Source organism: Octopus bimaculoides, chromosome 2 (genome assembly GCF_046866305.1).
Source record: "Octopus bimaculoides isolate indiv1 chromosome 2, ASM4686630v1, whole genome shotgun sequence".
Taxonomy (NCBI): domain Eukaryota; kingdom Metazoa; phylum Mollusca; class Cephalopoda; order Octopoda; family Octopodidae; genus Octopus; species Octopus bimaculoides.
Genome location: NC_142929.1, coordinates 39,115,016 through 39,127,720, shown reverse-complemented (window position 1 = coordinate 39,127,720; position 12,705 = coordinate 39,115,016). Strand labels below are relative to the sequence as shown.

The 12,705-nt window shown below is 33.7% G+C and overlaps 1 protein-coding gene across 1 annotated transcript in view; it reads right to left on the bottom strand.

Annotated features, from left to right (window-relative positions):
• Positions 1-12,705, bottom strand: part of LOC106874681 (uncharacterized) — a 35,703-nt gene that overhangs the window by 7,999 nt on the left and 14,999 nt on the right. Inside the window, exons 4-10 of the mRNA XM_089343747.1 lie at positions 12,152-12,167; positions 11,891-11,905; positions 10,932-11,317; positions 9,866-9,917; positions 6,664-6,867; positions 4,800-5,003; positions 2,422-2,478 (exon numbers count right to left, since the gene is read on the bottom strand). Coding sequence (XP_089199873.1) covers positions 2,422-2,478; positions 4,800-5,003; positions 6,664-6,867; positions 9,866-9,917; positions 10,932-11,317; positions 11,891-11,905; positions 12,152-12,167 — 934 coding nt within the window. The remainder of the gene's footprint in view (positions 1-2,421; positions 2,479-4,799; positions 5,004-6,663; positions 6,868-9,865; positions 9,918-10,931; positions 11,318-11,890; positions 11,906-12,151; positions 12,168-12,705) is intronic.

Below are 12,705 nucleotides of genomic sequence, written 5' to 3'. Positions count from 1 at the left end.
ATAACTGAATAGTTATGAGTTATATATCAAAGTAGCTTGTCAAATGATAACAGTCAGAAACAGTCTTAACTATTATTGTAAACGTAAATTAATAAATAAATGTAAAACAACCAGAGAATATAGTTGGGTTACTAAAATAAATGAGCAGATATTTTTGTTAAAGATTATTATTAAAATTGTAAATGTAAAGAATGAGCAAAATTCTAAGCTGAATATACTGGAATGGTTGATCCAAAAGTTATGAATTTAAAATCATCTGTTAGTAGCTCATCCAGATATCTGAATGAGTTGATGAATATAGGAGGGGCTTTCTCAAATTGATTGATCACAGCATGTAAAATTGTGCATCTAGTAAGTAATCAGCCAAATAAGAAGAAACTAATGAATTAATATTTTTATGAATTTTTATTTATAACCGAGGTTCATGGACTACTGTGGAAAATGTATTTGTTCTGAAGAGGATCTTAGCAATAGCATGAACATTGTCATTAAAGATATTTCCAAGGAATACTGAGAAGAGATAATTATAATAGTTCAATTTTAAAACAACAATACTTATAATAGTCCAATTTTGAAACAGCAATATGACTGATGACTAAGAATTTCATAATACTATTTCCTTATAGAAACAGTAAGAAAGCTGTGTGTTTATCTAATGTAACACCAAGATTTTTTTACCTCACAAGAGATAATTATATCTGTGTCATTAAAACGGATGTTATTAATAATGATTTCTCTCTTCTGATTTTATAGGGTTTTGTTTGAAATATTAATCATTAATTTACATATTGATGTTGTTTAAGACAGTATAGGATATTGAGACATCACTTTTAAATGAATAGTATATATATTTGAAGCATATACATATTTGTATGTTATATCATGGGTTTTTGCTGTGCATGAGTGTGTACATGTGTATATAGATACACACAGATACATCACACACAATTTATGTGTACAATACACAATTCTTTTAACATTGTGCATATGTGTGTGTGCACATGCATGCATTCCTGCATGCACACACTGGAAATATATTTGTATTTGCAGAGCTTGATGGGAAGTGTATCTTACATTAAAGGTAGATTTAAAATAACCTGAATTGAAAGCCTGGTGAGCATTTGTATAACCATGTGCATCGAAACAAAATTGAAGATAAATTGCATGTTGATGAAGAAGCATAAAAACCTAGTACAACACTACTGGATATTCTGCATACTACAGAGAACAGCTCTAATCTTCATTGATTTATTACTGCTCTGTCATGATATTCTAATATTTCTTTATAGTTTAGCTCTATGTCAAGCATAGTCAGGCAAACCTAATCAAAATAATTCCTGACATGACAATCTCATCTTTTCAGATATGATATGTGTGTCCAAGACTAAATTATCTCGTCTGCCTTTCTATTTTTAAGAGAATAGGATGTGATCTGGGGAAATTTTAGTTAATATTTCTATAACATGCTGAAACTATTTAAGTTTTTAACAAGGAACACGCATGTGAAAATGTAATTTCATTGGTTTCAACCAATGGGCTATGACAATGCTAGGTTAGAAATATTTCAAATATACCACTCAACCTTGAAATGTAATTTTAAATCACATCAATAAATCATTTATATTTTAATATAAAAATAATGATTAAAATTAAACTATTTATTTTATTTTTTGCTTGTTTCAGTCATTAGACTGCAGCCATGCTGGGGCACAGCCTTGAAGAATTTTACTTGAACAAATCAACTCTAGTACATAGTTTTTTAAACATGACACTCATTCTATCAGTTTCTTTTGCTGAACTGCTACATTACAGGGATGTAAACAAACCAACACCGGTTGTCAAATGGTGGTGGGGGGAGACAGATACCAAGACACAGATATATATATATATATATATATATATATATATATATTCAACGGGCTTCTTTCAATTTCTGTCTACTAAATCTACTCACAAATCTTTGTTTGGTCCAGGGCCTTAGAAGACACTTGCCCAAGGTGCCACACAGTGAAACTGAACCCAGAACCACGTGGTTGAGAAGCAAACTTCTTATCACACAGCTATTTATCCTAAATGACTAAAATCAATAATGGCTTTATAAAGTAATATGGAAAAGTTTGAATATTTAGAAATTTCAGTAATGCTATAAAATGTAAACACATTATGAGGAAAAGAAAGGCAACAAACTGGCAAAATCATAATAATGTCAGTAAAATGCCTTGTGATATTTCTTCTGGCGTATTAGATTCTGAGTTCAAATTCTACCAAAGTCAGCTTTGTCATTCATCCTTTCAGGGTCAATAAAATAACTACAAGTCCAGTATTGGGGTCAATGTAATCAACTTTTCCACTTCCCTTCAGAATTGCTGGTCTTGTGCCAAAATTAGAAAGAATTATGAAGAAAGAAAATTTTAATTTTACCTGATTTCATAACAGCATCAGATCGGAGTCTCCTCAAGTGGGAAAAACATGGCGGTCCTAAAGAGATGAAAATTAAAATACCTTAGTAAAATAATAATTTCTTTTCTTTTTATGACTTAATCAGAAGAGAAATGGCACTATTCATGACCTGTGCATGGACTCTAGGTAAGAAGAAAGGAAAAAACCCACAACTCACAAATTGTTCCAATAAAATACTGAATTGTCCTCAAACTTTAGGTGGCTTAAATACTTTCAATCAGATATTTAATTCCACTTATACAATTTGAGAAAGGTACAGTGACTACAATTTCCCATTTTCCTTTGCCTGAAAATATTTCAAGTTTCACATTCATGTAAAAAGCAATTTCCAGAGATATCACGAAAGCAAAATCGTGATGGCACCACCATTCGAGCGTGATAGCTACCAGTGTCACCTTCCTGGCACTTGTGCCGCAGCTTCGTGTTCCTGGCACTTGTGCCGGTGGCATGTGAAAAGTCATTCAAGCAAGATTGTTGCCAGTGCCGCTGGACTGGCTCCTGTGTAGGTGGTACATAAAATACACCATTTTGAGCGTGGCCGTTGCCAGTACCGCCTAACTGGCCTTCGTGCCAGTGGCACATAAAAGCACCCACTACACTCTCGGAGTGGTTAGCGTTAGGAAGGGCATCCAGCTGTAGAAACTCTGCCAAATCAGATTGGAGCCTGGTGTAGCCATCTGGTTCACCAGTCTTCAGTCAAATCGTCCAACCCATGCTAGCTTGGAAAGCAGACATTAAACGATGATGATGATGATGATGATGGTGATCACTAGATTTTAACTTACAAAAATATCCCTAGAGAGACTTTTATTTTTCTTTTCACAATATTGAAGGATAAAAATTAATAAGGATGTGAAATAAGATTACTTAACATTTATGCCTCTCTGAAAGGTATTAATGTGGTAAGTGGAATGTAATGGATTCAACCAGGAATCCAAATAATATTGAACTCTGTTCCTTGGCAATTTACTTCTTCCTCAACTGATATTAAATTATCACAAAGGCATTGAAATAGCAGAAAAAGTTTGAAGTACAGAGTTTATGGTACTTTGTTTCATATTGCTGCATTAAATGAGTAAATTCTACTAGTGTTATTTTTGCCTTTCATCAGTAGTGGCGCGAAATTATAGCCGCCATTGAGGAAGTACTATTCTGCGCATGCACAGGGGACTTCACCACCGGAAGCCCCTCGAGTGCGCATGCGTAGTAAAACTGGTTCTTAAAGAGAAAGTTTCACTTTGTTAGGCAGTTGAGCTCAGACCTTCTACGTGACAACTCCTCGCTCCTCAACGAATTACCACTTCACCTTGATGCCTTCGATGGTGATAGCTACTTGTTTCTCTGGCAGGCATCAAGGAAGCCCTTAACCTTCCATTACCAAACTACAACCTAATCAGCGGCTGCTAAGCTGAATGACAGGAATTGTGAAACCAAGCATCATCATAAATAAAACCTTTTTATTATATTGTTAATTGTTCTATTGTCTCTTCATATATAATTATGTTGAAAGGTGATAGAGAGACTAAAGTCTCTATGACAACTATCAAAGTTTTATACATCTGTCTGGAGTTAATAAAATAACTAGCTGGAGTGTTACTTGTTAAACTTAGTCGATTATACTTCCTTGCTCTAAAAATATGTAGTCTTGTGCTAATATTATAAATCAATACAATATTCTCTGCATTAACCTTTTAACTATGAAATTAAAATTCATGTTTATCCCAGTTATAATGTTAAATCTCTACCAAAAAACAGAATTTCTATTTTCTGCAAGTTACGTTGTCTCAATAAACTTGATGCATCTCAATAAAAAATAGTTTCAAATATGACATTCCTCAATGAAAGATAGATTGGTATTTAAAACTGCTTTCTGAAGTTAAGAGTAATGAAATTTTGAGTAGATATATATGATTTCCACAGTAAAAGGGTTGCACAGTAGAGCACTCAGATAAATTATATAACTTCATTATATAACTTCAGATAAATTATATAACTTTATTATTATATAACTTTATTCAGATATTATATAACTTTATTAACTTTATGATATTTATGAAGATGTTTCTCATAAGACATTCTACTTATTCTTAGCAGACAAAGCATTAAACTTTCAATAAACACACATTCTTTCTCCCTTTTTCTTTCTCTCCTCTCATGATAAAGCCAGAGTGAAAGAAAACTTAAAAGACAACTGACCATTTTCTCAAAATGGACATTCACCACTGGAATAGTCACTACCAAAGGTATAAAATTTTAGGTTTCTTTATAATTTCGTTGAATTTATGTTTTGGAATAGAATTTTATAGTTTCCAAAATAAAGCAATGCTTCCAATACTTACGCACAGCAGCAAAACAGCAACACCATTCATGTCTGGTCAATTTGGAATCATGGTTTCGGTCACAGGAATCCATAAACGGCTCCACACAAGGTTCCATTTGATTGTTTTCAATCTTAGATAGTTCTTTCTTGGTTATATGTTTGTCACCATCAAAATCCAAGCGTTTGAACTCCCAGATAATTGAACGAACACAATGACATTTACCTAAATAATTAAAGAAAAAAAACGTACTATGAACAGGAGATATATATATATATATATATATATATATATATATAAAAGAACATTTATGAGAAAAAAGGTGGTTGAAATGACAAAAAGATGAAGCAGAAAATATATGGTAGTCACTTTTCTTGAAATGCCAACAATCACCGGTTCATTTAACCATTATATTTATTATAGGCTGACACCATTTCTTGCAGACGAGATCCAAACAAATTAGTCAAACTATCTTATATACAAAAATATAAATCAAACCTATTACAGGTCTTTCACTTTTCCTGACAATATTTTCTCACCCAAGTTAGACTTTTAATGCACATTTCATAAAGCTTGCCTTTTATTTGAAGTTAATCTATCCACAACAAGAATATATTGAGTAGTTGAACATATTATAGGTGCAGGCATGACTGTGTGGTTAAGATGTTTGCTTTGCAACCATGTGGTTTTAGGTTCAGTTCCATGGCACAGCAACTTTGGCAAATCTCTTCATCCATGGCCCTGGGCTCAATCAATGCCTGGTGTGTAAATTTGCTAGAAGGAAACTGTGGAAGTCTGTTGTATATACGTACATGTATATGTGTATGTCTTAGTGTCTGTGTTTGTTCCCTCCACCACTTGACAACTGGTGTTGGTTTGTTTATGTCTCTATAACTTATGAGTATGGCATAGAGATTGATAGAATAAATACCACAGTTAAAAATAAGCATGGGGGGGTCAATTTGTTCAATTAAAACCCTTCAAGGCAATGCCCCAGTATGACCACAGTTCAGTGACTGAAACAAGTAAAAGATGAAAAAATATTTAAGAGGAAGTACTGTATAGAACATAGATACTTAAGGCGAGAAAAAGAGTACTTTTAGTATAAAGCAGTGTTATCATAATCCCTTAATGTTGCAGCAAAGGCAGGGGTTATTGCAGGCATAGCTGAGTGAAATAAGGCATTGAAATATTGTAATTTGTTGGTAAATTATCTTTTTCAATGTGTGGTTTTTGAGATGTTTAGGGTGCTGGACTGTTGATATGGAAGTTTTTGATTTTGCACTGAAATATTTGATAATATTCAATTGGCCCATGGATGTTTCAACACCCAAAATAATGCCATGGATATTTTGAGATGACTCAAAAATTTTTAGAAAGCAAATACTGGTTGTCTTAGTATCTACTTCTGTAAATTGTGTTCATTTTCAATGAAATAGTGATATTGTATAGTGTAAGTACTTCATTTTCCTTCAGTTACCAATAGTTTGTTCTAAACACAAGCGTGGATAAGTGCAAGTGTAGCTGTGTGGTAAGAAGCTTGTTTCCCAACCACATGGTTCTAGGTTCAGTCCCACTGTGTGGTACCTTGGGCAAGTGTTTTCTACTATAGCCTCATATATACATAAGCTTGCTTTCCATTTGCATCATCCTGGGTTTAGTTCCCCTGTGTGGCATTTGGACAAGTGTCTTCTACTATAGCCTCAGGCCAACCAAAGCTTTGTGAGTGGATTTGGTAGACAGAAACTGAAAGAAGCCTGTCACATATATATATATATATATATATATATATATATATATATATATATATATATATATATATCTGTGTGTGTAAAAGGTAACTATTAGACACCATTAAAATAAACTATCAAAAATTTAAACTTACGTGATTTGTAGAAACTATTTAGTTCCTTTTTCACTGAAAAATGGTGCTTAGTTTTGTTAACTGCATGATGTAAATTGTAACTTGGAATCTGATAAACAGGACCATTAACTGTTTTCTTTCTGCTTTCTTTGAATTTAGCATGAAGAAGCACAAACCATCCAGTCAAGCGTTTCATGATATCTTCCAACTGTTCGTGGTCACATTCTGTACAAAGAACTTTACAATTAATAGCTGATACACTTTTTACACTTATTTGTTCACTTATTTCATACACAAGAAAAAACAGTGTCAAAATTAATTGACTTGTCTGCAAAATATTTGTAATGAACATTCTGAGTTCAAATTCTGCCATGAACAACACCGACCAATGGCCGGTTCACCCTACTGATTTCAGATTTGGAAGAAATGCTCAGGATAATCGTGAATTTCTCAGGCACATTAATAGGCTTAAAAGAAATGAAATATCTACAAACAGGAATATAAGCAAAGTAACAGCTTAACTTGCTGAGAGCTTACCTCAAATTTGTGTCATTGCCAACTCTTATGTATTAAATGTTTCATCATGAAATAAAAATTATAAACTAATGCTTTCTTGAAGAGCCCAGAAACAAAACTAGAATTCATGTTGGATGAAAGTCTGGTAAAATTGGGAGAGTGATAAATGAAAAAATATATGAATAGACAAAACTATAAATGAATAGGTCTCAGAATTAAGTTCAAATACTACTAATAAAAGTCTCAATCCAGCCGCAATAATTATGCACCAACCCAATATATATATGTATAAAATAAGTGTCTTTATTTTTATCTTTGAGTCAACATAGTGATATTCAGAACATTTCCTAAGAAATCTAATTATAGAACAAAAGGATACTTTTGGTCAAATGTAAAATGGAAATCTATTTCAGTTTGCATGTAAGTTAATGATCAAAATCTCAAAAGTTAAAAGACAGCATTTAGCAATAAAAGTTCAAATACATATCTGTATTTCAGAGATACTTTACAAGACTAACTTAATTATTTTTAATTTCATCTATACTGTATTTTCAGTAGAATATTTTCTAATCATCCAACAGCAACATATTTTCACACATACACACCTATGTACATATCATAATTACCCTCAATATTTTAACATCTGTTTTTCTAAGCTTGTTTGAGTTGCACAGATCTGATGTACAACATATGTCTGCTTTTTCCTCATCTCTTTTGTAGGACCCAACCACCATATGCTTAATCTAACTAATTCTTCTCATGTTTTCCTCAATATACATCCTCCACAAAAAGCAAACAGCACCTAGTAGTAATCATCTATTTCCCTAACATGTCCACATCAGCATGAATGTCTTTCCAGCATATCTTGGCTTGGTTCTTTTATTATATTACCTAGTCATTCATTCACCCCACTAATTTAAACTTACATGATCAAATTGTTCATATAAGTTTACATTAAACATTTCATGGACCAACCTAACATCAATGTCCATGGTTTCACGACCATGAAATGTCACATTTCTTATACATGATTCATGAGGTGCACCCTCTGAGCAAAGAGACCTCCTTGCTTCCATCTTTGTTTAAAAAAGTAAAGATAAGAAGTACATGATTTCTTATTCTTTTTACTTATTCTAACAACTATGGTTTCACTACAACCACCTCCAGGACTGATTAGATTACCTAGAAGCTACAACGGGACTCAAAATATATATACTCATGTTTTGAGTCCTCTGTTCTTATGTACCACCAAACCTATGATATACCCACTCTATTAATAAATATACAAGTGTCTATTTTTTCTGACTTGTAGGTTCTTGGACAACTACATACATGCATACATACATAGAATAACACTTGCTGGATCTGGTGGAAGAGGCAGAGCCCATAATCTTTGCATACCATCCTAAACCAGTGAGATTAATGTACTCAATATTCTTCTTAAATTTGTACCTGTGGCAAAGACAGGGAAGGAAATCCGGAGGGCTTACATTCTGAGATGGACTGAGCTTAGTGATTAGTGTAGGGCAGTGGTTCTGAAAGTGGGCAGTACTCTCCTCCTGGGTGTGGTGGAAAGATCCAGAGTTGCCTTGAAGAAAAGGGGGGTGAAAAAAGAGTGGCCTAAAAGGGGGAAATGGATACAAAAACAACAAAATAATGGGTCGATTAGATTAAGCTTTATTTGTGAAATACAGCTGTTTTGAATTAGCTGCAGAAAGTATTCTCTGTTTGTGATGGTGAGTGGGGGTTGCTAGGAATGTGGCCAGAGTGCCAAGGGAGCAGTACTCCAAAATAGTTTGGGAGCCACTGGTGTAAGGTATAGAGGGATTGCACTCAAGAAGGGTAGTTTTGGACACTTTTCAACTTAAATTTTGATTATATAACTTCTCTTTGTCATGCCATAACCGAACACCTCCAAGATATGTATCAGTCCCAAACTGAACTTCAATTATCAATATATCGTACTGTTGATACACCAGATTTTATAAAACTTTTAGAAACAAAAATAAAATAAAACTATAGAGGATTATATTTCTTAGATACCTACATTCAGACTGTTGGACAATAGGATATCCCTGAATAATCTCTATCTCTCTCTCTCTCTCTCTCTCTCTCTCTCTGAGATCACTGAATCTATTTGTAACTCAGTAATCTTTAAGTTCATTTTACATAATTTAGAAAATGCTCTAATTTTCTCATATTGCTTGCAAAATGTTTCCATTTTGGAAAATGGAAAATTAAAATATCTTTTTCTCTTCTTAAACCTTCATTTAACCCTTTCGATATCAACGTGGTTGAAACTGCCTCTGGCTCTGTAGTACAAATAAGTTGTTTTCATAAGTTTTGAATTAAAATCTTCCACCAAACCTTAGTAACAATTTATGTTCCTAACACTAGCTTAATGATAACTAAGTTATTTTACTAAATTCTTCATTATATCTAAAATTAATTGAAAGAAACACAGAGCATCTCAAAATAAATATGGTAACAAAAGGGTTAAAAAGAGAAAAGTTTATGTTAAAAAAATTGTTCTCACAATAAAGCCAATATCCCTATTCTAACATGCACCATCTCTGGGTTTATTGCTGTTTTTTTTTTTTTATCAAGAAGCTTTAAACAGTTATACCCTGAAAAGGAAATAATTCTAATAAAAGAAAACTAAAATTTGGAGCTCATAAATGAATAATAAAAGATGAATTATCCTTACCATAATTTTTGTGTGGTTTTTTGTGCATTTTGTTGCCCTTTCTAAGTGACATCTACAAAAAAAGAAAGAAATGAGTGAGATAAATGAGAAAGATAGCCAAAGGATTTCTGAAAAACATGTTTATATATAGCCAAGCTTATCTCTGTCTTCCAGTGGACAAAGCAGTTAAGTGATAAATCCTCCTTCTTATAAACTACTTTCACCACAGGAAAATTTGCAGTTATCACTACAAGGACTTTCTCCATACAAAGGCAGAGGCATGGCTGTGGGGTTAAGAAATTAGCTTCCCAAACACATGGTTTTGGGTTCGGTGCTACTGTGTGACACTTTGGGCAAGTTGTTTACTTTGACATGTAAACAATTTTGATTTCAATTTGCAGTTTAAACAGATTTCAAGCCAGAATCTTTGAAGTTAAGCTTGGCATTATGCCAGCCTTTGAATAGAAGTGACCAGAATTATTGTGACACTGTACTCAGGTTTTTCTTAACCTCTATTCTACATTTTGATGAACATTTAAATATTTATAACGTTTTAACAATTGAAATGTCTATCAGTTTGCTTTATAAAATTTCTGCAGTTGTAATGAACGTTTCCTTGCACCTATTGTAATTTGTCTCTAAATTCATTTATTATTATTAAGGCGGTGAGCTGGCAGAATCGTTAGCATTCAGGGCAAAATGCTTAGCGGTATTTCATCTGGTGAGGTCAACTTTGCCTTTCATCCTTTTTGGGTCACTTAAATATGTACCAGTTACACACTGAGGTCAATGTAATCGACTTAATCCCTTCTTCCAAATTTGAGGCCTTGTGCTTCCAGTAGAAAGGATAATTATCCATCTTCAACTCATTTAACAGACCTTACCGCAATTCATACATCCACATACATACTATATTGCTTTAAATATAACAATTCTTGTAGTCAATAAATTAAGTACCACTTGCGTACTGGGGTCAATCTAATCAAGTGGCCCCCTCCCAAAAACTTTTGGGCCTTGTGCCTAGAGTAGGAAAAAATATATATATATTCACAATCAGTTACAATTGAGCAGATTTATATCAACTTACAAAATAGCTAACCAAGTTGGTATGATGTCCCCTCGCTGGCAAAATTACAGAACTTGAATCATTCTGGGGTCTGTTATTGCTGTATACCTCAGAATCATTTGTCTGATTAAGATCATCCTTCATCATATCAGACTCAAGTTCATCTCGAGAATTTTCATCGTCATATGACATCCCCTCCTCATTGATATTGAAATAAGGAAACACATGATTGCTAGACAACTCCAGTTTCTTCTCAGTTGGCAAGTTATTTCTTCGTGGACTTTCATCAACAGCCAAGCTATTCAACTGAAGGTTATTGGTTGCTTGGAGACGTTTCAAAAAGGTTAAACTGAAACGAGTTTTAAAGTAGAATTTTTTTAAATTATTATTCCATTCAATAACACTGACTTTATTGAATATAAAACATTTAACTTCAAATAAATTATATACACATTTTGTAAGCAAATTGAAAATATACATGTATCATAAAACAAATATATAAATATATGTTCACCAGCACCATATGTGAGCATTAGGAGTATATGTGTGTATGTATAAATGTATGCATGTATGTACATACATATGTATGTGCAAATGTATGCATGTATGTATATGTGCATGACAACTTTTATTTCAGTTATTAGAATGTTTGTGTGTGTGTGTGTGTGAGTACACATACACACATATGCATAACACATGCTCACAATAATATATGCATATGTATATCTATATGTATAATATAAATATACATATGCATATATTATGGACTCTCCCATCGTTAGACAATGTATGAGGGTTCTGAAATTTCTTGCTGAACAACTGCACAGACAATTTGTTTACAGTAATCAAATGTTTGTGTACACATAAGCTCACTCCCTGAATCAAATTGACAGAACATGTACAGGTACATGATGTGCCACATGTCAGATGAGAAAATGATTGCAGAGTAATGTGAAATGAAGTGTTTTGCTCAAGAACGCAACACAACACCCATTCTTGGAATCAAAACCTTGATCTCGCAAGGATGAGTGCAACACCCAAGCCACTAAGCCATGCCCCTTCACATGTGTGTATGTATATATATATATATATATATATATATATATACATATATAGATACACATATGCACATATATATATATATATATATATATGCATATAAATACATATCATCATCATCATCATCATCGTTTAACGTTCGCTTTCCATGCTAGCATGGGTTGGACGATTTGACTGAGGACTGGTGCATCCGGATGGCTACACCAGGCTCCAATCTAATTTGGCAGAGTTTCTACAGCTGGATGCCCTTCCTAACGCCAACCACTCAGAGAGTGTAGTGGGTGCTTTTACGTGTCACCCGCACAAAAACGGCCAAGCTCGAAATGGTGTCTTTTATGTGCCACCCGCACAAGAGCCAGTCCAGGGGCACTGGCAACGATCTCGCTCAAAAACCCTACAAGGCCAGTCAGGCGGTACTGGCAACGGTCACGCTCAGGATGGTACATCTTATGTGCCACCCGCACAAGAGCCATATGTAAGTGTATATATGTTCCTTCCTGGATTCTCATCAACACTTCAGCTATTTAGCAGCAGGTTATTGCTTATATGGCTCTGTTGTTGCTTGCTACCTTAGTGACTTGATGATCTTATAGCAACTATGTCTACCAATTTACTGGCACCAACCACCTGTTATAACCTAGGAACTTTGGGCATTATGTGGCGATTCAATTCAGGGATTTATACAGCTTCTAATGAAAATGATTAGTACCAATTCTTATAAGATCTTTCAGCAGTC